The sequence below is a fragment of the Hemitrygon akajei genome, chromosome 19 (genome assembly GCF_048418815.1).
Source record: "Hemitrygon akajei chromosome 19, sHemAka1.3, whole genome shotgun sequence".
Lineage (NCBI taxonomy): Eukaryota > Metazoa > Chordata > Chondrichthyes > Myliobatiformes > Dasyatidae > Hemitrygon > Hemitrygon akajei.
In genome coordinates this window covers 70292935-70320193 of record NC_133142.1, presented here as the reverse complement: position 1 = coordinate 70320193, position 27259 = coordinate 70292935, and the positions used below count along the sequence as shown (strand labels likewise).

The 27259-nt window shown below is 40.3% G+C and overlaps 1 protein-coding gene across 3 annotated transcripts in view; it reads right to left on the bottom strand.

Annotated features, from left to right (window-relative positions):
• Window positions 1-1491: 1491 nt before the first annotated feature.
• ttll3 (tubulin tyrosine ligase-like family, member 3) overlaps window positions 1492-27259 on the bottom strand; it is a 105115-nt gene continuing 79347 nt past the window's right edge. For all 3 annotated transcript variants that reach the window (XM_073072749.1, XM_073072751.1, XM_073072750.1), the window contains 5 exons: window positions 22102-22291; window positions 20108-20256; window positions 17116-17359; window positions 9078-9513; window positions 1492-3683 (listed from right to left, as the gene is read on the bottom strand). In XM_073072749.1, the coding sequence (XP_072928850.1) occupies window positions 2013-3683; window positions 9078-9513; window positions 17116-17359; window positions 20108-20256; window positions 22102-22291 (2690 nt within the window). In that variant the 3' untranslated portion in view covers window positions 1492-2012. The remainder of the gene's footprint in view (window positions 3684-9077; window positions 9514-17115; window positions 17360-20107; window positions 20257-22101; window positions 22292-27259) is intronic.

Here is a 27259-nt window from a genome sequence, read left to right as displayed (position 1 = left end):
ACTGCTGCAAGATGATAATGGCAGTTATAACTTAGGTCTTGATCAGCTTAGCCAGCAATGGTGTTTCTAAGAGCACTTTTGGTGATGTACACTGGGTGGGAGATTCCAGTGCATCTTCTTAACCTTGTTGAACATGGAAACACAGGGATTCGTAGGCTATAGATGGCAATCAGTTGGAGAATTTTTGTGTTTGTTGAAATGCGGTGAAACTCGATGAGGCCCAGAGACAACATTGAGTACTCCTGCCAGTCAGCAGGACAAGCCTAGGGATGATGATGGATATTTACGTATTTTTATTTAGTGAGATACAGCATAGAGTGGGCTCTTTTGGGCTTCGAGCCATGCCACCCAGCATTCCCTCCAGTTTAGCCCTAACCTAATCGCAGGACAATTTGCAATGACCAAATAACCTACCATCTGGTGCACCTTTGGACTGTGGGAGGAAACCGGAGCACCCAGAGGAAACCCAAGCATCATGGGGAAAATGTACAAACTCCTTACAGGCAGCCATGGGAATTGAACCCTTGTTGCCTGTACTGTAAAGCGTTGTGCTAACCACTATGCTACCTAATGTCATAATGTTCGCTGAAACACATGATTCTATGATTAAGAGCATATCAGTCTCATTTTCTTATATCTGTGGTCACATTGTTTTACTATGGGGAATGTTGAAAAAAATTATGACAGGAACTAATCAACATGATTTGAGGTTCAGAAATCAGACAATGGGTAAGATTAATAGTTGGTGTCATATCTATACATATTTGACTACGTCTCCAGCATCGAGGATCTCCATGGCCTCCTCCACGGTCACGATGAGGCCACACTTGAGTTTGACGAACAACTCCTTATATTCCGTTTGGGTAGCCTCCAACCCGATGGCATGAACATCGTTTTCTCAAACTTCCAGTAATGCCCCCCCCCCCACCCTTCACCATTTCTCCCTCTCATGTTATCTCCTTGCCTGTCCATCACCTCCCTCTGGTGCTCCTACCCACCCCCTTTGCCTGGTGTTTTTCTTCTCTCCTCCCCCCACATTTCAAATCTACTCCTCAGCTATTTTTCTCCAGTCCTGCCAAAGGGTTTCAGCCCGAAACGTCAACTGTGCCTTTTATCCCCATGGATGCTTCCTGGCCTGCTGAGTTCCTCTAGCATTTTGTGTGTGTTGCTTGGATTTCCAGCATCTGCAGATTTTCTCTTGTCAAGCATTATCTCCTTGCCTTTATATTCAATTCCCCTTGATATAAATGCCAAAATTGCATTTGCCTCCTTTACCACACTCAACCTGTAAATTAACCCTCTAGGAGTCTTGTGTAAGGACTCTTGAGTCCCTCTTCACCTCTGATGTTTGAACCTTCTCCCCATTTAGATAATAGTCCACACTATTGTTGCTTGTACCAAAATGCATTATCATACTTCTTACCTGTTACATTCAGTCTCTATCAAACCTTATCCTTTATACATTATGTTATTTATTTTTGGACAGTTCAGTATATTTCTAATATATTCAATTTATCTGGTGGTTTGCTATATGCAGAGGTAGAATTTTAAATTAATAAAAAAACTTTAGTCTATAATAATGTCTGATTCATTCATTATTACAAAGACTTTCAAATGCACAGATACAAATACGTCACCTGAGATGAGCAGTTATCTTTTAAACTATTACAAAACACTATTTTTCAAAAAACACAAAATGGCTTTTCAAAAACAACTACTAATAATGTCAATGTTCAATAAAGTTAATGTTCTTAAAGCTAAGTAAAAATAAATATATTCCAAGGAGAATCATTTTCTATGGGAATTTGCAGAATGCATTGCCCTTGTTCTGGTGAATGGTTTGGCAAGGATCCATCAGCAAAGTCCTCCTTTAATGGAAGCAGTGCAAAAGATTTGTTGGAATGGACCTTGAGTGATTGGGAGCACCGGAAAGGACTTAAGTACTTAGATGAATAAAGGAGCCCCATACTTGTTCTGGAACAAATGGACAGGATAGACCAGCACAGCAATAGTTACTGAAAGAGTGGAAAATAACTTGTTAGCAGATGCCTGTTCATTAGATTGATGGTTGCATTCTGTTGGGTCTCAATGTACTTTTTGCTGTTGTCACTTGAAACTTTAAACTGAGTCTGTAAACCAGTAATATGAAGCTGTGGAATATTAGTGTCCTCTGATTGTGACCGTGATGTATTGTATGAGTAACGCAAAGGAATAGACTTTTCATGGAGAGCTCTGATTTTGTTTGCATCTACAGTAGTTGAAGCTCTCGAATGTTTCTTATCTTTCAGGTCCAACAGGTCTAAGCTTAAATATTTCAACTTTACCTGGAGGGGGTTTCTGAGTAACTGTTGACCAGGAAAGAGGGGATGGTTCACAGATGTGCTCACTTGTGAGAATGTGGTCTTTGTTGGCAAATGGTGCTTTTCAGTTCCCCTGTTTCGTCCTGTCTTGCTCAGCTTTGGCATTTCGTATTGCTGGTCCACTTTGTCACCAAAGTGAAGTTTGGTAATGTTTTCAGTTTTACCACCCTGAGTTGCATCGACAATGTTATTTCTCACTTCCTCCAAGTCATCCCAAGCCTTGGCACCACTTGAGCTCAGGACACTATAATTGCTTAAAACTGTTGCCATCTTATTGTAAGTAACATTATTTCTTGTTTTGCAGAAATGTTTGGAAACATGCAAATTCCTTGTCTTACCATTGTGTTTGGAATTGTTGTGAGTTTTCCCTTTGCTATTATGATTGGGTCTGCTGCAGTCTTGGAGGATATTGTTGGAATCCTGAGAAGTGTTGGACATCTTTGAATTAATATGTTTGGGAGCTATATTACCTGCATGACTTGAATTATTAGAATTGCTAAGGTATTTGGTTTTGCTGGTCTGAGTGGGAAATGGAGAATTGTTTGTAATGCTTGGGTTAATGGCTTGTAACTGACTGTCCGTATCAGCATTATCAGTGGAATTTGATGCTTTTCCTGCAATTCTGGAAGTATTAGTATTGGCAGAACTGTTTGCAGCAGTGTAATTTTTGGAATTCAATTCGTCATTTGTGATACTGGAACTAGTAACATTTATTGTATCTTTTGTATTGCTGGAATTAGTATTTAAATTATCCTCTGCATTGTCAGAATTAACAAAGATTGATGTATGTTTGGCAACACTGGAATTCTTGGGAGATAAATTTTTAGTATCGTTGGGGTTCTGGGGAATTATGCAATGGTTTGCACTATTGGAATTATTGGGGTATTTTACATCACAGGAATGAGTGAGTTTCAGTGGAACTTTTGCAATATTGTTACGATTGGGATTTATAGAATTTTTTCCATTGCCAGAATTGAAAAGAATAAAAGAATTCCTTGCATTCATGGAATCGTTAGGAGCAATAGGATGATCTGAAAATTCATGTTTTCGGTCAGTTAATGAACATTTTGTTTTGCTTGGATTGATGACTACTTTAGAATCATCTTTATTTTTGACATTTCCAGTACTGGCTGAACTGGCTCCATCATAATTCATGGAATTTTGGCCGATCTGTGCTTTGGCAGTATTAGGTTTTTGCAGAGCTTGGGAGACCTGGAAGTTGTTGTGTATTCCAGAGCTCTGAGTAAATACCGGTGGTTTCTTGATGCCTGATCCTTCAACCAGCAAATTTATTCCTAGGTACAGAGGGATGTTTGTTGTATTCTGAAAATAAAACAACAGATTAAATCAAGTTAGTACAGCTTTTGCCATATTTTATTTAATATCAGTATCATGGATAAAGTAAATTATTTAAATGAATATATCATTGGGCAAAACTTTATTTTTTTTCGAGAAAATACTAACCTCATTAGATAAAGCTAATTTTTAAAGTCTTAATTTTTATCAGTCACATGCACATTGAAACATGCAGTGAAATGCATTGTCTTTGTCAAATCAAATCAGTGATGATTGTGCAGAGGCTGCCCACAACTGTCACCAACCTAGCGTGCCCACAACTCACTGACCCTAACTGTACAACTTTGGACTGTGGAAGGAAAAAGGAGTGCCTTGAGGAATCCCATGGGGTTACAAGAAGAACATACAAAAACTCCTTACAGACAGCTTGCGAACTGAATCTCAATTGATGATCGCTGGTGCTATAAAGCAATTGCACTAATCACTATAATACCATGTTGCCCTGTATTGATTCATATGTATCCAATGGATATGGTACAGTTCTTCAAAATGTTCCTTAAAGTTGTCATAGCTGAGGGAGGTAGTGCCACTATTTATTAAATGCTCCCAATAACGTGTATCTCAAATAGCCCCTGACAACCACGTCCAGCTCCTGACCTTTACGTGTAGCTTAGTTACTAAGCCTAGCAAAACTGTTTCTACTGACAGAAGGTGCAAAGGTGGGTTACTGCTGTCTTAAAACCAATTGCTGTGGGCAGATGGAGCTTGTCAGCCATGGTTAGCAGCTCATCTAGGAGAAGGAAAACTCTGATAACAAAACCTCAGCTGCTTGTGGCTATATCCACTTATGGGGAAGGCTTCCAGAGTAAACCACAAGGAAAAATCCAGAGCTGGAGTCCCTAAGGCAGTCCTATGTTGAGTTCAATGCTGACTTGCAACTCCTAGGACACCGCTCATGCCTAACAGTATTGGTCTCTTCCGTTCCTTTGAATTCATCAGCTGCAAGGAGAGAGGGAGCCTGCTGCATGGGCTTTCCCTCCATATCCTATTGCCCTGCCTTGCATATCACGTGGATAGTTAGGTTGCAATATCCATGGTCGGCATGGACCAACAAGGGCCCCCTTCAAAGGAGAATTGAATTCATTCCTTGCTGGTCTGTGGTCATGTGAAATGTTAAATGGAATTCAATACAATATACTTACATCATGACCGAAGTTGTCATATGGACTCCACTTTAATCACTTAAAGTGATTAAATATAATTTTTAGTGACCTTATTTTAGAGTATATATCTACTCTTTCTCTCTAAAGGTGTTAGGCTGATAGAGCAAGGTGCACTAGGAGTTAAACTGCAAGGAATATGAGGGCTGACAGAGAAACCACAAAGCCTTTTCTTGCCTACAATTTTGCATACAAGCTCCATTTGGTCCATAACCCTAAATTCACAGATTATGTCGCTTCTCATGAGTTGAATGCGGCAGAGAATGCAATAAATCTACTATATGTTTGTAAAATATCAGATATTGTTCCCAGAACCAAAAATGATGAACAGTGGTTAAGAAAACCATGAGCAGCAGAGACTTTTTTTTAAACATCCGCCTCAATAAATGCTTAATTTCAGGTCCAAAATGCTCAGATTAGTGCCCACTTTGTAGCAAAAGGAAGCATTTCCCTTCTTCAGTGTACATAACCTTCACACTCAAACAGGCCAGAGTTTCCTCAATCTGTGGAACGGTCTGTAGGTCAGAGGCTGTATGTCTGTACAGTGTCCAATAATCAACACACATTCATACCTTCCCATTCTTCTTCCTCACTATGGGTGATGAATAGGGAGTCTTCGACTCAGTGATAATTCCAGCTTCAGTTTCAGCAAATGTAGGCAAGCATCTTCCACCTCCACTGATGGTAACTATCGAGACCTCTCTTTGACAGGAGTATCCTCTGTCACTCGAATAGTGTGGTGAGTTCCCTTGGAGCAGCCCACATCAAACTCATCAGTAGAAAAGACATTCAAGCTTGAACATCTTCTCAGTTAGTTTCCTTCTCCATTCCTTGTGTACCAGGGAGTTACCAAAATTAAATGACTTTGCTGTTAACTTTCCCAATCCAGGACACTGTCTCTCTCCCAGTTTTCTCACCAGAAAACAAGACATTACGGTCTCTTGAAAAAGATGTGCCATTGGCATCCCATGTATGAGGGTGACCTTTCTCTCCAAGGATCACAGTCATCCTGATTGCATGGACAGCTGAGGTTTCTGCAGTTCATGTCTCACCAGTATTCCAGCAGGTAAGCGTGACTGTTCTCCGTGATCCTCAGGAGGGCCTTGGAATTGGGCATTTGGGGAATTTGGTGTTTCTCTTCACTCTAGCTACTTCCTCAGGATGTAACAGGATGGTTTGGGCTGGGTGTACCACACAGTCCCTCATTTCTGCTTGCACCTTTTCAAAAGCAGCTCTGAACACCAAGTGAATGGAGAAGGTTTTCAAAAAATTCTCTCCATTTCTCTTTGCATGAGTCTTCCCACAATGGGAAAATTTGTTCCCACAATAATGGAAGCTTCACTTTTCCAACCAGATCAGGACACACCAACAATAATGTATCAAGGTGTCAGCTACTCCAATATCTGCTTCCAAAAACTCCAGTTTCAATGACAAGTAACCATCCTATGGGTAACCATCAGTACTAAGGCCACAGATTTCTAGGGCACTAAGTGTTGTCAATGGTAAACGTGTCAAATACCAGTTGTAAAAGGATCTGTGGAGTAGAGTAACCTGAGAAGCTGTGTAGAGTACGGTTCTTGCATATGGTGCATATATCCTTGATGCATATGGATACACTTGAGCTTGTCCCACAATGCCTTCAAGAACAGGGTGTTGCACTTCTGTGTTTTCCTTGATACATTGATTGGAATATGTTCCCCTTGAAATGACAGGCCGTTCCCTTACTCAGTCTCTCTGAAGTTTCCTGACTTCCTTTTCTGTTTAAGTAACCATCGGGTTACTTTCCAAAGGTTTTCCTGTCCCTCACACTGCTGCTTGAAATGTCCATCCTCACCACAATTGTAACAGAAAATACTGGTTGCTTCCTTCATCAAGAGACCTCTGTCCTATCAGTGGGTCCAGCTTCCTATTGGCCTTGTCACGCAGGTGGCAGCACTAGCCGACATCAACCGAGATACCCTGGTGTGCAGGTTTGCCACTGCATCCTGCAAGCCCCACTCATGTGGCATCAGGGGTAGCTTCAACAACAGAGGCTACTACTGAGGACTTTGCCCTGATGAGGAGGCCTCCCACTTCTCCTTCGTATTTCCCTCCTCTCTGACTTCTCTGATCAGCTCAACAAACGAGGGAGGGGAACATATCTCATGTGTTATTTGAATGCTTAAAGCAATCACATTACGTGACCACATACCCTGTTCCATTCTTAATCTATTTATCTCAGCCAATTGAATGGCCCCTTTACACTGCAAGCAAAGCAGCAGTCTCTCCAGCCTGAGAATTTAGGCTCCTCCTTCTCCTGGAATCTATGACTAAACCTCATCATAAGTGCTGCCGGGCTGTCCGTTGTGCCAAAAACATTTTTAAATGTTTGTATGTAGTCCATGGACATGAACGATGGGTTTTCTGCCTTTGGGCACCTCACTGGACCTAGACTCTCTACCAGTCACTGTTTTTTCATATCGTCTGAACACTGCCACTGATGCAGTAACTGAGATGTCTGCTCTTCCCAGGTCTCACTCTTTTTCCCCATCGGGTGTGGGCTTGACTCCAGAGAACACTCCCGGTCTATAATAACTTTGGTATTCTGCAGTTACACTTTGGCATTTATTGACCAGTGATATAATTGCTAAAGCCAACTCAGAGTTTCCATCAACCGCCGAATGACCTATTTGACTTTTCACATCAGACCACTCCTTTCCCTCACTTCACAGAAACAAGAACAACTTGTTTTTAAGGTCTTCACCCTCAGCTACATTCTACCCCCCCCCCCCCCGCCTTCTCTAATAATATAGACTGCCCTTGCCTCACCTCTCTGGGTTCTCCTAATGTATTGGGCAGCACAACTTCAGTTACGTCACTGCTAGTCTGGACTAACACAGCATCCCTACCAGTTGATTGATCAAAACACTGTAAACCAGTGTAACTTGTCCCAATACTTCTACAGAACTCAGCCCTCCGAGTTACAGTTCTTTGAGGCTTCAAATACCCACCCTGCTCAGAACACAAGCATTATTTGTGGATAACCACCACGAATCGCACCAAACCCTAATCCCTGCGGCATCCATGATAAAATATCTTGATCACTTACCTCGACACTAGTTTAACAACTGGCTTGAACACACAAATTGCTTAATCGATCCTAAAACAGCATCCACACAGCATCTGAAAACCACCACAAAATGTAACCCTCTCACCAGGGCACATAAACACACTCCGCTAATTAGCAATCTCTGTTAACAGCCATGTGACTCGGGTGAGAAAGCTACCTTTCATAAACAATATATGTCTAGTATATAGTAAATATGATTTGGGGAACATTAGGAATTCCGATTTAAGGAACCTCAATTTGAGTAAGTACTGCTCATATTGATTATTGATTGGCAAGAAATAATAGATCGTGCACTGTACAGAATTATAAAGAAAGTATATTTATCAATATCAGATTTATCAAACAGTTAATAGGAAAAAGAAAAGAGCTCATTACAATTAAACTAGTATAAATGTGCATACAACATTGGAGCTGATATCGTAATCAGATTTTTTTTGCTGAAATGTGACACTCCTTCTCTCTCCACTGATGTTGTCTGACCTATTTCCAGGATTTTTTAAACACAAGAGATTCTGCAGATGCAGGAAATCTAAAGCAACACACACAAAATGCTGGAATTCAGCAGGTTGGGCAGCATTTATGGAAATGAATAAACAGTTAATGTTTTGGGCTGAGACCCTTCATGAAGACCGGAAAGGAAGAGGGGAGATGCCAAAATAAAAAAAAGTGGGGGGAGGGGAAGGATAGCTAGAAGGTGATAGGTGAAGCCAGGTGGGTGGGAATGGTAAAGGACTGAAAAATAAGGAATCCGATAGGAGAGTGAACCATAGGAGAAAGGAAGGGGGGAGGGATACCAGGGAAGGTGATAGGCAGGTGTAGAAAAGCTGTAAGAAGCCAGAATGGGGAAATGAAGAAGAGGGAATGGGAAGGGAAAACATTACAGGAAGTTGGAGAAATCAATGTTCATGCCATCAGGTTAGAGGCCACCTAGACAATATGAGGTGTTGCTTCTCCAACCTGAGAGTGGCCTCAACATGACTGAAAAGGAGGCCATGGACAAGAATGGGAATTGGAATTAAAATGGTTGGCCACATTCCAGATTTCCAGCATCTTTTGCCTCTAGGTCATGTTTTGCTGCATATTTTACATTACCTGTTTATACAACAGCTCAAACTGTCCTGTGCCACATGTCTTCTCAAGCTTGCGATCGATAACAACTTTAATAGTGTCCTCTTGGACACTGCTGCACAATGCCGCCGTCACTGGCGTTGAGGGCGACATAGTGGGGCTACAATTAATTTCAATCAGCCATGGGTTGAAGTCCTCCCCTAACAGGAAATCAGCTCCATACAATTCGAAACTGTTTTTCCGAGGTTTCACAATGTCCTGCATTATCTGCATGGTATTTATAATTGCCTTCTTCATGCCAGGGGAGATGATATCCTCCCAGGTATTTGTAAAACCACATTGATTCAAGTATTCCTTGAACTGGTTACTGGACCATATATTATCTTTAGGAACTAAAGGGTGGCGACTGGAGGAGGCCACATAATGTTTTTGGATTGAGTTATTACACAAGTGAATTGATCTAAAGGATGCAAAGAGAAATACGTTAGTTGCTATGAGATGGATTGGAGTTACTTGCATGCTGTTATCTAAAGGGAATCACATAACATTTTATCATATGATCTTTGCTGGTCCTCAGTAAATTATTAATATATTTACCTTAAATTGGTTGGAACCCCTGTTGAATGCTTAAGATTTTAGGTAATTTATAGACAGGTGATACTGAACAGATCATTTCAATATGAAGCAAAATTGAAGAGATGAATTATTGCTATCTCATTACAACCATCAATAAGGAAATACAGGAGCCTGAAGAAACACACTCAACATTTCAGGAACAGCTTCTTCACCTCTGCCATCAGATTTGTGAACAGAAAATGAAAAAATGAACATTACCTCATGATTCTTGTCCTCATTTTGCACTTAGTTATTTGTTATATAGGTTTCTGATTGTAACTTACAGTCTATTTTATGCATTGCAATGCTCTGCTGCAAAATGACAACATATTTCAGTGGTAATAAACCTTATTTTAATTCTGAATCCAAAACATTTTGACAGCTGAAAACAGGACAATCCATTTTGCACACATGTACACTGTCAAAGAGCAAAATGTAATTTCTCTATAATAGATCATAAAGTATGTTAATACTTCCCGAGAACTTTTCACTACAGAATCCTTGAGAACAATTTCAATTTACATAACTGTAAAATTGATCAAATCATTCGGCAAATATGAAAGATATTTAATAAACTTCTTCAAAATGGATAAATAAGAAGTAGAAATTGTACCACTGGACTAATTTTTGCACATGTTGACAACTTGAGTAATATAGAAACTGCTGGAAGAACTCAGCATTGGCGGGAGGAGGAAAACTGTCAATATGTTGAGGAGGCCACAAGGTTGAAGGAAATACATGTCAACCTTTGCCTCACCTAGAAGGACGATTTAAGTCCCTGGATGATGATGAGCAATTCCAACCAAGGACATAAACTCGAGTAATCGCATTGTCAAGATTGCCGATCACATGATAGTGGTGGGGCTCATCACCAACAACAATGAGACATCCTACGGAGAGGAGGTGGGAGAACTCAAGGCAAATAACTTCTTTTCTAATGTCAATAAGCCTTGCACCACTCACACCCCCATTTACGGTGGCAACACAGCTGTGGAAATTGCAAGCAGTTTCAAAGTCCTGTGAGTGCACATAACACAAAATCTCTCATCATCTCAGAACACATTCTACACAGTGAAGAAAGCTTGTCAATGCCTCTGTTTTCTGAGGAGGCTGAAGAGAGCTGGACTTTACACATCATCCATACTCATGTCCGTCTACAGATGCCCAGTAGAGAGCATCCTGACAGGCTGTAGCACTGCATGGTAGAGAAGGAGCACTGTGTTGATCAAGAAGACTTTACTATGGTAGTCAAAACTTCCCAATGCATCACCAGCACCAGCCTACCCACTATCAAGGACATGTATACAGAAAGGAGCTGAAAAAGGGCCAGTAACCTCACGAAGGATCCAACCCACCCCATTCGTGGAGTGTTTGTTCCACTCCCGTCAGGGATGAGTCTTCGTAGTATCCACACCAGGGCAGTTACTTTCCTCAAGCAGTAAGGCTGATTACACCTCCGTCCACCAACCCAGCCACTACTCTGTCAGTCATCTTGTAATAAGTCTTCAATAAATATAAATACATAAGATAGCTTATATACATGGATTGATTGTATGTCCATAAAGTGATGTAAAGTCCTCTTATAACCATAAGGTGACACTAGTCACCAATCATCATCTGACTGACTAGTGCCTAGTGACACATTATGGATGTACAATCAACATATATAAGCTATCTTATGTATTTATCTTTATTGTTTTTTATTATTATTGTTTTCTTTATCTTTTGTGGGGGGGTTTTTGTGTTCCATCAGAGCCAGAGTAACAATTATTTCATTCTCCTTTATACTTGTGTTCAGGAAATTACATTAAAGAATCTTGAATAAAGGAGGAGGTGCTAGGACAAGATCTGCTACATCTGCTACGAGAGCAGTGGGACGTGCCAGTGGCCAGGGTGAGGAGTAATGAGCAGAACGGGGAACCGTAGAAGGAGTGGTCCCTGCAGAAGACAGAAACGGATGGGGAGGAGAAGATATGGGTAGTGCTGGGATCACGCTGAAGCTAGCAGAAATGACGAGGGATGATATGCTGGATGTGGAGATTCATAGGATGAAAGACAAGAGCCAGGGAATCTCTGGGAGAAGGTGTAGTGAGAGCAGAAGTATGAGAAACAGAGGAGATGTGACATCAGGTTCTATCAACCACAACCCAAAGGAAGCACACTTACTGAAAAAGAAGACATTTCAGATGTTCTGGTACAGAAAAAACTCATCTTGAGAGGAAAATCAGCAGCAATGGGGAAACTGAGAGAAAGGAATCGCATCCTTACAGGGTGGGAAGAGATGGAGCTGTAGTCCAAGTAGCTATGGGAGTCAGTGGGTTTACAGTAAATATCATGGATAGTTTGTCTCCTTTCAAGGAGACAGTGAGATTTAGAGAAGGAACAGAAGTGTCAGGTATGGTCCACATCACTTACGTACTTTGTTAATAAATTTACTTTGAAACTTTTGAATTTAAGAACAGGGTAGAAGTTGGAGGCAAAGGTGATAAAATGAATGAATTCTGCACATGCACAGATTAGGAAAGTGGTACCAGAGAAGGTTTGGAAAAGGGACTGTTCTAAAAGATGGGTATAGTTCCAATGAGGATGCCAATAGGTACACCTTTGATTTGTAGAAAGTGAGAAGAGTCAACAGAGAAGGTGATTAAAGTAAGAACAAGTTCAGACTGGCAGATAAGAGTGTTGGTGAAGGAAAGCTGGTTAGGTCTTTGTTGTAGAAAGAAGTGGAAGGCTTTTAAACCTTCCTGATGCATGCTAGAGGTATATAAGGACCATTGTGAAGGTGAAGTTTTGGAGATTGTCCAAGTAATGGAGGGCATGTGAGGTGTCCCAAACAGAGAGGCCCCTCTTTCTAGAGTATAGAGCTTGATTTTAAGTCCGGCTGTGGTATGTGGCAAAGCACATGGTGTTTCTATAGAGAGAGGTAACACCACCTCTCATTAGAATACCAGTTATCAACATAAGCCCATAAGACATAGGAGTGGAATTAAGTGATTTGGCTCATCACAACAGCTCTGCCATTCCATCATGTCTGATTTATTATCCTTCTCAACTGCATTCTCCTGCCTTCTCATAACCTTTGACATGGTTACTAAACAAGAACTTCTCAGTCAAAATAGTTGGGACTCATGAGGAAGCGGCTACAGTACTGTGCAAAAGTCTTAGGTGCATGTCAAAAATCTGCAAAGTGAAGATGCATTCACAAGTGAATTGAAAAGTTTCTAAATATTTGAAAAATTACTATAAAAAATAAACTAAATCAAATACTAAATCAAATTAATATTTAGTGTGTGCACCCTTCTTTGCTTTTAAAACTGTATCAATTCTCTTTGGTACACTGTAGTGCAGTTTTATAAGAAAATCAGCTGGTAGGTTGTTCCAAGCATCTTGAAGAACTTGATACAGTTCTTCTGCAGACTTTGGTGGTCTTGTATCATTCTGTTTCTCCGGGTAATCCCGATAATGGATTGGGATTCATCAATAATCCTGAGATCAGGGCTCCATGGAGGCCATACCATCCGAAACCATATAAAAAAAATCTAGTGTGCCTAAAACTTTTGCACAGTATTGTATGTTACCATTAAAACTCAGTGACAAGAGGTGACAACTGGGAGGCTCCAGGGGTACAAACCTCAGCCCAAGATTGATGGCAGACTGGGTAAACCCAGGGCAGAGGAAGCCTTAGTCTTCCATCTGGTACCCGAGATAACTTTCTCTTAGCCCACAAGGCAGCCAGGAAACTTCTTGAAAAATTTCTGGTATTTTAACGATTGTGATCAATGAACCATATCTGGTGATTTACAAGGTATCCCAGTGAGCTGGATCAGATAGTTACACCATTTCAATTTAAAATTGCCATCAATCAAACTTGGTCAGGTAAGAAGAAGTAAGCCTCACTATCAATATTAACAGCATATTAAAGCCAAGGCATACTTTTAGTAGTATGATATGGAGGGTAACTATGCAATGATTTGTATTGACAAATAATTGTATGGTTAGATTTTTTTCACAGCAACTAAATGTTTACCAATATTAACAAAACTTAAGACTCACAGGTATTGCTGTTTCAAGGGCAAATAAAGAGAGGGTACAGGTGTTTATTTTCCTATCATGTGTCTCACAACAAAGCAAAATTAACCCACGCAGGAAATGATATAAAAAAACAGCTTACAGTACTGTAGAAAAATCTTAGGCACCCTAGCCATACATCTCCAAGACTTTTCCACAGTACTATGTGCCTTTTTTTTGTTTGTCAGTATTTTTAGGAATGAATCCAATGAACACATGAATTGCTATGATCTCTCAGACTGTGGATTAAAAGCAGGTAAGTCAGGTTAACCTCAGATCAATTTTTGGCTAAAATGGATGTAATAGGCTTCCTTTGAGGGACTAGGAAATGGCGGACAAACTGAATAAGTATTTTGCATTAGTCTTCACTGTGGAAGACACTAGTAGTATGGTAGAAGTTCCAGGTGTCAGGGGTCATGAAGTGTGTGAAGTTACCATTACTATGGAGAAGGTTCTTTGGAAACTGAAAGGTTTGAAGGTAGATAAATCACCTGGACCAGATAGTGAACACCCCAGGGTTCTGAAAGAAGTGGCTGAAGAGATTGCGGAGTTAAGATGGCACCAAATGGCGGCCTCTTCAAGTTCATCTGCATAAACAGCTTACATTCCTCTCTTTCTTTTTTTCCTTTTTCCTCAAAGTAGCTGGGGTTCTATTGAGGCCCCTGATCTGCAATGGCAGTCAAAACTGCATGGAAGGTGTGCAGTGTAATCCTGAGGACAAATGTTTCCAGGCTGGTGGCGTCATGGGAGAAGGAACATCAGGGTTTTGCAGCTGCGGATGGAGGTTTCTGTAGTTGAAAGATATCTATCTATATACCTTTCTCTCTCTCTCTCTGTGGTGGGGAGACTTTGCTGCTGGTTCTTGAGTCAGAGAAGCTCGGGATAAAACGCAATGCAGCAGACTGTAACGTTGTAACAGCAACTGTTTGTTAGTCTCCCCTTTCACTGTGAAATGGTGATACTTCTGTCGCAAACAAGAGAAAATCTGCAGATGCTGGAATTACAAGCTACACACACTGCCGAAGGATTTTGGCCCGAAACATCGACAGTCCCCTTTTCCACGATGCTGCCTGGTCTCCAGCGCTTTGTGTGTGTTCTCTGTCCCCTGTCGGTGAGAGAGACAGCCTGTGACATGTCGAACTGTTGGGTGAGCAATAGTTTTTGTTGACTGCAGATCACGGTCTGTCTTTGGGGACTTTGCTATGGTTTGGTGGGTGGTGGACGCTGAAGTTTTTTGCTGAAATGGAGGTTGATGGTTTCTGCTGCTTGCGCAGGGGAGGGATTTGGGGCTTTGGGGTTCTGATGTTTTTCTGTCGTTCATTCTTTTGGTGGATGCCTGTGAAAACCGAGTATTTCAGGTTGCATACTGTCCACATTCTCGGATAATAACCAGAACCATGGAACCTTTAGTGGTGATCACTCACTAGATTCTGGAAGACTGGAAAATTGCAAATTCGTAAGGCCAGTGATATTGTGGGGGTGGAACTGGACTCTCTGACGGTGATGTCTGAAAAAAGAATGCTGTCCAAGTTGCATGCCATCTTGGACAATGTCTCCCATCCTCTCCATAATGTACTGGTTAGGCACAGGAGTACATTCAGCCAGAGACTCATTCCACTGAGATGTAACACTGAACATCATTCCTACCTGTGGCCATCAAACTTTATAACTCCTCCCTTGGAGTGTCAGACACCCTGAGCCATTAGGCTGGTCCTGGACTTACTTCCACTTGGCATGATTGACTTATTATTATTTAATTATTTATGGTTTTATATTGCTATATTTATTCACTATTCTTGGTTGGTGCGGCTGTAACGAAACCCAGTTTCCCTCGGGATCAATAAAGTATGTCTGTCTGTCTGTTTGTCAAATGTCACCCTATGTGTCCATGGGAGAGGGAGAAGAAAGGAAATCATAGGCCAGTTAGTCTGACCTGGGCAGATGTCAGAGTCAATTGTAAAGGATGTGGTTTCAGGGTACCTGGAGGTAGATAATAAAATAGACCATAGTCAGCATGGTTTCCTCAAGGGAAAATCTTGCTTGACCAATCTGTTGAAATTCTTTGAAGAAATAACAAGCAAGATAGACAAAGGAGAATCAGTTGATGTTGTGTACTTGGATTTTCAGAAGACTTCTGACAAGGTGCCACACATGACGCTGCCTAACAAGCTACATGAAAACTCTATCATGGGTAAAGCAGTGGCTGATTGGCAGGAGGCAAAATGTGGGAATAAAAGGAGTCTTTTCTGGCTGGCTACCAGTGACTAGTGGTGTTCCACTGAGGTCTGTGTTGGGACCGATTCTTTTTACATTATATGTCAATGATTTGGATGATGGAATTGACAACTTTGTTGCAAAGTTTTCTGGGGCAGGTAGTTTTAAGGAAGTAGAGGGGCTACAGAACTACTTGAATGGACAAAGAAATGACAGTTGGAAAAAAGTGTCGGGAAGTATAAGGTCACGCACTTTGGTCGAAGAATCTGAGGCGCAAGGGGACTTGGGAGTTCCTGTGCAGGATTCCCTAAAGGTTAATTTGCAGGTTGAGTCTGTGGTGAGGAAGGCAAATGGGACATTAGCACTCATTTCAAGAGGACTAGAATATAAAAGCAAGGGTGTAATGTTGAAACTTTATTAATCACTGATTGGGCCTTGCTTGGTGTATTATCCTTTCACATATCTTAGAAAGGATGTGGTGAAACTGCAGGGAGTTCAAAGGACGTTCAAAAAATGGTTCCAGGATTGAATGTCTTATCATCTGAAGAGTGTCTGATGGCTCTGGGCCTGTATTCACTAGAATTTATAAGAATGAGGAGTGACTTCATTGAAACTGATCGAATAGTGAAAGGCCTTGATAAAGTGGATGTGAAGAGGATGATTCCTGTGGTGAGGGAGTCTCAGAGACACAGCCTCAGAATAGAGGGATGCCCTTTTAGAATGGAAATGAGGAGGAATTTCCTTAGCAGAGAGTGGTGAATCTGTGGAACTCATTGCCACAGACAGCTGTGGAGGCCAAGTCTTTATATATATTTAAGGCAGAGGTTGATAGATTCTTGATCTGTCAGGGCATGAAGGATTACGGGGGGCAAGAGATTGGGGCTGAGGGGAAATGGATCTGCTGTGATGAAATGGCAGAGCAGACTCAATGGACCAAATGGCCTAATTCTGCTCCTACATCTCGTGGTCTTCGGGTCTTTTGTGTTGTTAAGTCTTATGTTTCCATCTAGTGATTATATGCCTTTGGAAGAAAGAGAAATGTTATTCATATCTTGCATCCAATTTGGCTAAAGGATCAACTCATAATCCATTTTTTTGCAGTCAAAATAACATTCTAAGGTGATTTATTATTCAAAATGCATGCTATAATGTAACATATACATACGTGTCCAGATTCTCCAAGGAGAATGCTTGGGTTGAAAAGCGCAGGTAACAGTCCTTGTAGAACCAGATAGTCACAGGATTCCAGTCTGTTACTAGGAACCACTGGCGCATGTCAAATTTTGTCCCATAAATAAGCAACGGGTGTTCAATGTATTTCTGCACTACCCATTTGCCATCTGCAATGAAAGTTGGCTGGCCGTAAACTAGTTTCATGATCTGCTCCAATCGGTCCATGCAAGTGATCCCTGCAGAGACAGCCAAAGAATAATCTGTCATTCCATCTTACTGTTACCAAGAATCAGAAAACTTTGGTGTCACAGTAAGATGAAATACATTGAGGAGTCGACTATTAATACAAACTTGAAGAACATGCTGTAAGATATTCATAATATCTGTAACACAACAGCAGCCATTTGTGCCATTGTGTCTATGCTAGATACATTATAGTTCCATTATTCCCACTCCCCTGTTCCTCACCTGTAGCCCTGAAAATTTTTTTCTTTTTAAATAATTATTGATGATATTATTTATTTATTTATAATTTATTATTGAAACTGTTTTTACTACCACTTCTGGCATTGTATTCCAGATCCAATAAATTGTATTAAAAGTAAGTAAACTTTTCTCTTTTTTTATGATGACAAGGCCCTTTTAATGTGAAATGCTGCAAGTCTGACTCACTGACTTATTGGTGGATGGTTGTGGAGCTGCATGGTCTTTTAATGTGAAATGCTGCAGCTCTGACTCATTGATGTATTGGTGGATGATAGGGGAGCTGCTTGTCCTCGGCTGTAGTGAGGACCAGGCCTCGAGCCGCGGTGTCCTGTTTGCAGGAGAGAGGCGTTGGAGTTGGTACACTCCGCTGCAGGCAGTGTGGCACAATGTCTCAGCTGGAGTCGGTGCCACCCCTCCCCCTATGTTTGCTTGTCAGAAGGCAAGCCGTATTGTTTTTAACTGCAGATTGCTGTAACATTCATGGACTCAGGTTCCTTGAATATATATATTTTTTGTGTGACTCTATTTTACTGATATCTTATATATGTTTGCTGCCTCGTATGTGCTATATGTACCTTGCACTATGTATGACTGTTGGTGCTCTGTTTTTGCACCTTGGCCCAGGAGTAGTGTTATCTTGTTTGGCTGTAATCATGGGTTTACATGTATGGTTGAATGACAATTAAACTTGATCTTGAACTCATGCTGCCTCTGGTTCATTTTCCTATCATAACTTTATGCCTTCAGATTAATAGGCTTTCTACCACAGGAAACAACGTATTTTCATTTCCTCTGTCAACATATCCATTTGAGCACCTCTTATCTTTTTCCTTAATCTCTGCTTTTGTAAGTTTAATGTCAAGGCCCTCCGCTTTCTCATGCCGTACTAGTAAAACCTCTTCTGACTTTTCATTAAGGATTTGTTGTTTTAATAATATGTGTCCAAATTGAACACGACAAATGGAAGCATTTTAATCTCCAAATAAGAGCATTGCAGCATATTATACTATAAGCAAGTCGGTTTTAATCTCAGTCTTAAAGGATGTGAATTGGAGGAAGCCAACCTTCCCATTTGTAAATGGTTGGTTAGTCATTTAAATATTATTTAAAAAAACAGTGGGCCTCAAACTTAATCACTATTTTGATTCTAATCATGATGGCTAAATTTCCCAGGTATCAGGATTCTTGTCAGCTAAAGGAGGTGAGGACCCATGGAAGTACATTCCTATTCATATAGTCATCAGGTCCCAATTTCCTACAATACCATCTGTCACTGTAAGGTACTGTCTCCAATCCTTCCAGTCTCTCAAAAATTCTTAACTCCTCCATCAAGTCTTCATATCTCTTTCCTCAGGCTCTTCTGGTCTCCATTCTACCTCATGACTAATCTGGTACTATCTACCTGCTAAGAAGCAGAGTTACCAATTTCCTGCAACTAAGTTCACTTGTTCTCAATGGTTCCCTAACCTTGAACCAGCCTTTCTATCTCTAAACTAGTCACCTAAATTAACCAGTGCCTATAAGCAATTAGCATAATGCCTTTGCTTTTGCACATAAGGTCTTTATATAAAGAGCTATTTATATCTTTTCTCACACAACCTTACTGCCACTATCAGGGTTTTGTTTATGTACACACTCTTCTCATTGCTACCATTAAGGCAGAGATACTGGAGACTAAAGACACACACAATGTTTCAAGAACAGCTTCTTCCCCTCTGCATTCAGATTTCTGGATGGACAATCAACCCATGAATACTACCTCAGTATTTTTAATTTTTTCCCTCTCTTTTTACACTACTTGTTTAGTTTAATTTTATACATATTTCTTCTTGTAATTTATAGATTTTATGATTAGGTATTGCAATGTACTGCTGCTACAAAACAGCAAATTTCACATCATCTACCAGTGATATTAAACCTGACTCTGATTCTGGTCTTTCTCTTGCTGCACTGCCTTATCATTGCATCATTAAAGTTTATATTTTCAAAACTCATTCTTCTTCATGAAACAATCACTTCAGTTGGATTATGCCACGGTAATTGTCACTCGTAGAAAAGTTGAGCAGTCAATCAGGCAATTGCTTGCAGGGAAAGAAGCTGGTGGATTCTGTACAGACTGTCAGTACACTTAGGAAGGTCTTTCTACCAGAACTTTCAAACAAGCACCAAGACCTTTCCAGACTGGAGATGAGGGGGACCCTCCATATCAGATGCTTCATACACAGCTTGAGTCCCAGCATGCTGTCTTGAAGTGGCTGCAACGGGTATGGGACCAATATCCATTTCCTCGTGGAATGTGTGCTTGAAGTACAGTGATAACCATGTAGTGATTCATTTTTAAACTAATTTATTTTGTAATCATTTTCAAAGTTTTAATAGAAAGCACAGTAAAATAGATTAGATTAGCTAGATTATCTTTGAATAGATTATAGATGAGTTAGATTAGCTTTGATTCAAGCTCTTCAAGTCACTTTAGATCTCTGACTCTGTTCCCATACCTCTGCCACGAGACTGAGCTCCAGGTTTCACTATCCAGATATTACGCATTCCTTCGATTTGCAGCTGTGCATTCACCTTCTGTAGTTGCTGCAGCATATTTTCACACAACGCGGCATAAATATTCCAATTTTGAATTGTTGCTCCCTCACTAAGGCAAGGACAAAGACACATGAGAATGTAATACGAAAGTACAACTATCAGTGCACTCCATCACGACAAAGTGGACTTTTTCAGATGGCACTCGTGAAACTCAGTGACCACTTATCAGTGGCAAACAAAATGAAAGAAACACTAAATTCATTAATATCACTTTTTCTGGTAACCTCTCACCGCTAACAATAGCCTGTAACTTCCCTTTTGACGTGGAGGCAACTTGATGTGGCAGAACTGAGTCGAGACAGCGGACCCAAATCAAAGGTTAAGCATTTTCTTAACCACAAGAGTGATTAGGGTCTGGGATACATTGCCACTGGGGTGGCACCATTCAGAAGGGTGCTGGTTAGGTAATGGACACTAAAGAACATTAAGCACTATGGGCAGAAAGAAGGTGGAGAAGTGGGACAAACTGGTTTGTACTTATATGGAGCCAGTACAGATGTCATGGTCAAACTCGCCTCTTGTGTACTGTAGCCATTCTCTCATTCTGCAAATATTATATGCAAGATTGAATATGAGACCTTTTTAATTGTATGTTTTGATGACTTAATATGCACTAACTTTTGGAAAATCATCTTTTCCTGAAAATAGATGGTATATACTTGGAATTCTGAGTTAATCCGTGAGAAGTGTATGTTAGAGTTTATTTTACATATAATTGATAAAGTGAAGTTAGTTCTAAATATTCTTATTTAAATCCTAAATCCATTAAGTTTATCAAAGTTCAAATTTAACTTATTTATCAAAGTACATATATGTCACCAAATACAATCCTGAGATTCTTTTTCTTGTGGGCATTCACAGCAAGTACAAGAAACACAATAGAATCAATGAAAGACTAGACCAAGCAGGACGGACAAAGAACGTGCAAAAAACAGCAAACTGTGCAAATACAAAAGTACAGAGAAACAAATAAGCAATAAATCTCGAGAACATGAGATAAGGAGTCCTTGAATGTGAGTCCGAACAAAGTTGTACCGAACATGTCCCTACCTCAGAATTTACTAGGCTTACCTATAGCCCTCTATTTTTCTAAGCTCCATGTACCTATCTAAAAGTCTCTTAAAAGACACTATCGTATCCACCTCCACCAGTGTTGCCGGCAGCCCATTCCACGCACTCACCACTCTCTGAGTAAAAGACTTACCCCTGACATCTCCTCTGTACCTACTAACCAGCACCTTAAACCTGTGTCTTCTTGTGGTAACTATTTCAGCCCTGGGAAAAAGCCTCTGACAATCCATGCGGTCAACGCCTCTCATCATCTTATACGCCTCTATCAAGTCACCTCTCATCCTCCGTCACTCCAAGGAGAAAAGGCCAAGTTCACTCAACCTATTCTCATAAGGCATGCTCCCCAATCCAGGCAACATCCTTGTAAATCTCCTCTGCACCCTTTCTATGGTTTCCACATCTCATACATTTCCTAGTCCTTAAAATAATGCAAATATTTCAACTCTGTCAGTCCTCCCCTCTTTCTCAAATGGCCATCGGTTATTGATTATATGATTTATTGAGAGGTTGAGAAGCACCTGTAGTACATTACAGATGTACTGTAATGTTTGAATCAACAGTGTGATGAGATAGATTATTCCACCAGGGTTGGTAGCAATGATGTAGTGCACTGAAATTCAATCTACATTTTTATGACAAGTTTGCAATACAGTATTGCAATTATTTGCTGCCAACATGTTCATACCCCATCTCAATGGAAGCAACATCAATTTCCAAAATTAATGTGAAATCACCTAACAATTATATTAACATTGATTTGATAATTTATGTGGCATGTTACTTCCAGCACTATGTCACTGCTAAATTAATGAATTATACTTACTGGATGACCTGGTAGTACTGCCGGATGGTCTCTTCCCAGCACTTTTCTGTTACTGCTGGTGGTGTGTCTAGACTCACATCAATATCTTTGTGATCCATGGTATTTAAATACTCTTCACAGGCACGGAGTGCTGTCTCAATAAGCTTAACAGAAACAACTCCACCTTTATTATGAGTCTGTCTTTGAAAAGCTGAGAGAAAAATAAAGGTAAAACATCCATGTGCAATATTAGCCAATAGTTTGAGAATTATATTTACCTAAGAATAGTGCTACTTTCTTTCCTATTTTAACACCCAATTTCGAAATCCTGTTTTATTCATGTTGGGAAATTGTTTCATAGGCACTAAAGCCATGTAATAAATACTTTATTAAACTAACTATTCTATACAATTAACATTCTGAAGTTATTATTCTGACATAGTTATCACTGCTGAACCAGTCCTCTGCTTTGTAAAAACACAAAATGCTGGCAGAACTCAGCAGGCCAGACAGCATCTATGGGAGGAGGTAGTGACGACGTTTCGGGCCGAAACCCTTCATCAGGAAATGTCGTCACTACCTCGTCCCATAGATGCTGTCTGGCCTGCTGAGTTCTGCCAGCATTTTGTGTTTTTATTTATTTCCAGCATCTGCAGATTCACTCATGTTGCCTCTGCTTTGTACTCTTTTTTTAAGATGCTGCCTAGCCTGCTGAGTTCCTCCAGCATTTTGCTCGGATTTCCTAACATCCTTATAAGGGAACTTCCAGATGTTGGTCTGTGGCTGCTCATCGCTGTTCTGTCTACTTTATATATATTGTATATAAAGTAGGAACCATGGAATGTTAGGGTTTTAATGATATTTTCCTCAATGAATTTTAGACAATATTTAAGTATCTCAAGTCAGAGTAAAGACAGTTTTTAACAACTGTATTTCCTCTTTCCTTTCATACTCATCACCAAGCCAGATTTAATCCTAAATAAATGATATTATTGACCTTGCTACTTCATTACAATTTTTGCAAGTTTAATGTGGATTACACAAACTGCTAGACAAAATGAAGTGTCTCTGAATGAGTACCCATTTATTTCTGGATGACTAAAACTTAGTTTTAAAAAGATATACACATGTGAGATTATCTTCTCAAACAGTCCACAAATTCTGTTTAAGGAACATTTGTTCCGTATCTAATCTAACATTAAATCTTGGTGTAAATCTCAATAGAAGGATAACCTCTCCTTCAGTTTGTATTTTTTTAATGTTTATTTAGAGATGTTGCACGGTAATAGGACCTTCTGGTTCATTGAGCCCATGCTGCTCAATCACACCAATGTGACCAATTAACCTATTAATCCATCCATCTTTGGAATATTGGAGGAAACCGGAGCACCTGGAGGAAATCCACATGGTCATGGAGAGAACGTACAAACTCCTTACAGATAGCGACAAGAATTGAACAGTGGTTCCTGGTGCTGTAATAATATTATGCTAAGCGCTATGCTACTTTGCTGTCCCATGCCTTTACTGCTACCACTACCTTTGGTTTTTAGAAAATAGAGGTAAAAATGAAAAGTCACGATCATGGGCATAAATTTAATGGAATTTAACATTATCATAGCTGCTGCATCATAGTTCAGTTATTTTCCTCTAAATATTTTTGAACTACATGTCAAAATCAAGCATTCCTATATTAGAAGTTGTATAGGTTAGAGTCAAAGTAAAACAGTATACAGCCTTTTCAAAAATGTCTTAGAACAGCAGTTCCTTTTGTTATGAAGAATCTTTCAGATGGTTCTGAAAGAATGCAGTTTCTACAGTGTGCAATTACTATCAAGTGTGAAGCGTGGGTTCAGGAAAACCTGTGGAAGATGGAGGGCTGCTGCTTGATTTTTCAAAAAAAAGGATCAAATTAATTAGAAAAAGGCAATTATTTAATCACTAATTTAAATAAAGGGTTATCTGCAGAAGGAATATTCTATACAGAGTAAAAATAATATACACAAAAATGAAAGCAGAGGAGAAATATAAGGCTCATGGATACGAGACTTACTGTCTACGATTCTGGAGTCATGAGAAAACTTCAGAAGATTGGAGGACCATGTCTGGTGGAAATGCCTCTAAGTGTCCGAGCTTGTGGTGCTACAGAAGTTATTAAAGAGTGTAAGGAAAGCCTAATGTCTTGGATTGTACGTTCCAGAAGGAGGCCACCTCACAGGCAGAGGGAGTTTAGGATACTAAGAGAGCAGCCATCTGAAACCTTATACTCAGCATAAAAGACTGTGGAGGCAATAACTCTCTGAAATAGGGCAATCCAGAACAATGCATCATGATCAAACCTTACACACAGTAGAGGGGCAAAGCACAGAAATAAAATGGTCAAAGAGCAGGAGTTCTCAACTTTTTTTTATGCCATAGACCCCTACCGTTAACCAAGGGATCCACTGACGCCAGGTTGGGAACCTCTGTCATCAAGGACTACATTGTAAGTGGGGCATTTGGGTGTTCCTATCACCATCAGTGTACTGGATCTCTATCATCAGGATAAAGGAAATCACAGAGGCAACTCGGAGTACTCTGTCGAGGGTCATGATAGTAAGCTATAAGTTATAGTATATCAGTATCAAAAGCAGAGAGCAAGAACAAAATCATAATGGCAGATTTCAAGGAGTTAGGATAGAGTTTTGAAAGGACTTCAAAGGTTTAAACTCCAAATTAATCCTGGTGTCACAAGTACAGAGATAGGAGAGTGTGAGTGAATGCACAGTAGGAGGGAGAACCTTAAATTCCTGAATCAATGGCACCAGTTCACGAGACGGTAGGACCTGTAAAAGACAGACACAGAACACAGGTGCATGACAGACTAGCAGATATAAATCGCATTGGGACAGAAAATAATACATGGAGAGGCAATGTAATTTAGAAAACACAGTTCTAATGAAAATACAGAAACGTAAAGGTTTCATGTTTTGTGTGCATAAATTTCTCACGATGGTGGGGAAGGTTGACAAAGTGGTAAAGGTATCTTAAGGAATTCTGAGCTTTATAAATTGAAGTTTGGAGTACAAGTGCAATGAGGTCACAGGAACCTTCATGAATGACTGGATCAGACACTGGTGGTGTTTTATCCTATTTCTGGGGATCACATTTTGTGAAAGAATGTGAAAACCTTAGAGAGGGTGCAGAAGAGAATTAATTAAAGGGATGAGGATAGTTACGTGGATAGATTGGTGATTATGTTTTAGCTTTCCTTACAGCAGTGAGGGTAAGAGGGGTTCTAAAAAGGGTAGTTAAAATCACAGGAGGTGTTATTAGAATTGATGGAGAGAAATTATTGCCAGGAGCAGAAATAGGGGACACAGATTAAAGCTGATTGGCAAAAGAACTGAAAATGATATTAAAATCCTTTTTGCACACAAAGTAGTTAGAATTTTCAATATACAGCATGATAGATTACTGGAAACAAATTCTGACATTTAAACAGGAGTTTTGCAAATACTCGAGAGAAAAAAATGGCAGGGTTTGATTTTTTTTATTTATTGGGATACAGCGCAGAACAGGCCCTTCCAACCCATCAAGCCACACCGCTCAGCAACCCCTGATTTAACCCAAGCCAGATCACGGGACAATTTACAATGACCAACTAACCTGTTAAACGGTACATCTTTGGACTAAGGGAGGAAGCCATGGCACCCAGAGATAACCCATGTGGTCACAAAGAGAACATATAAACTGCTTACAGGCAGCGATGGAAATTGAACCATAATTAGACATAGGATCAGAATTAGGCCATTCAGCCCATTGAGTCTGTTCCGCCACTCGATCACAGCTGATCCCACTCAACCCCATACACCTGCCTTCTCGTCATATCCTTTGAAACCCTGGCCAATCAGAAAACAATCAACTTCTGCCTTAAATATACGCACAAACCTGGCCTTACCATAGTCTGTGGCAGAGCATTCCATGGATTTACTACTTTCCAGATAAAGAAATTCCTTCTTATCTCTGTTCTAAATGGTCACCCCTCAATTTTGAGGCTGTGCCCTCTAGTTTTGGAAACCACTCCCAGAGGAAACATCCGCCCTGTCTAGTCCTTTCAACATTCGGTGGGTTTCAATAAGAACTTCACACATATTTCTAAATTCCAGTGAGTACAGACCCAAAGCTGCCCTTTGCTCACTGAATCATCCTCGTGAATCTCCTCTGGATTCTCTCCAATGACAACAATATCCTTTCTGAGATATGAGGCCCAAAACTGTTGACAATACTCCAAGTGTGGCCTGACTAATGTCTTATAAAGCCTCAGCATTATCTCCTTGCTTTTATATTCTATTCCTCTTGAAATAAATGCCAACATTGTATTTGCCTTCTTTACCACAGACTAAAACTGTAAATCAACCTTCTGGGAGTCTTACACGAGGACTCTGAAGTCCCTCTGCACCTTTATTGTTTGAACCTTCTCCCCATTTAGATAATAGTCTGCACTATTGTTCCTTTTACCAAAATGCATTATTGTATAGTTCTCAACACTGCATTCCATCTGCCACTTTTTTGCCCATTCTTTCAAGTTGTCTAAACCCTGGTGCAATTGTGTTGTTTCCTCAGCATCTCCGACCCCTCCACCTATCTTTGAGTCATCTGCAAACTTTGCCACAAAGCCATCCATTCCATTATCTAAATCACTGACAAACAGTATGCAAAGTAGTGGTCCCAATATTGATCTCTGAGGGACACCACTAGTCACTGGCAGCCAAACAGAAAAGGCCCCTTTTATTCCCTCATGCTGCCTCCTGCCTGTCAGTCATTCCTCTATCCATGCCAGTATCTTTCCTGTAACGCCATAGGATTTTATCTTGTTAAGCTGCCTTATGTGTGGCACATTATCAAATGCCTTCTGAAAATCCAAGTAAATGGCATCGACTGCTTCTCCCTTTGCCCACCCTGATTGTTACTTACTCAAAGAACTGTAACAGATTTGTCAGGCAAGATTTCCCTTTACAAAAACCATGCTGACTTTGACTTATTTTCTCATTAGCCTCCAAGTACCCTGAAATCTCATCCTTAATGGTTGACTCCAACACTTTTCCAACCACTGAGGTCAGGCTAACTAGCCTATAATTTCCTTCCTTTTGCCTTCCTCCCTTCTCAAAGAGTGGAGTGACATTTACAATCTTCCAGTCCT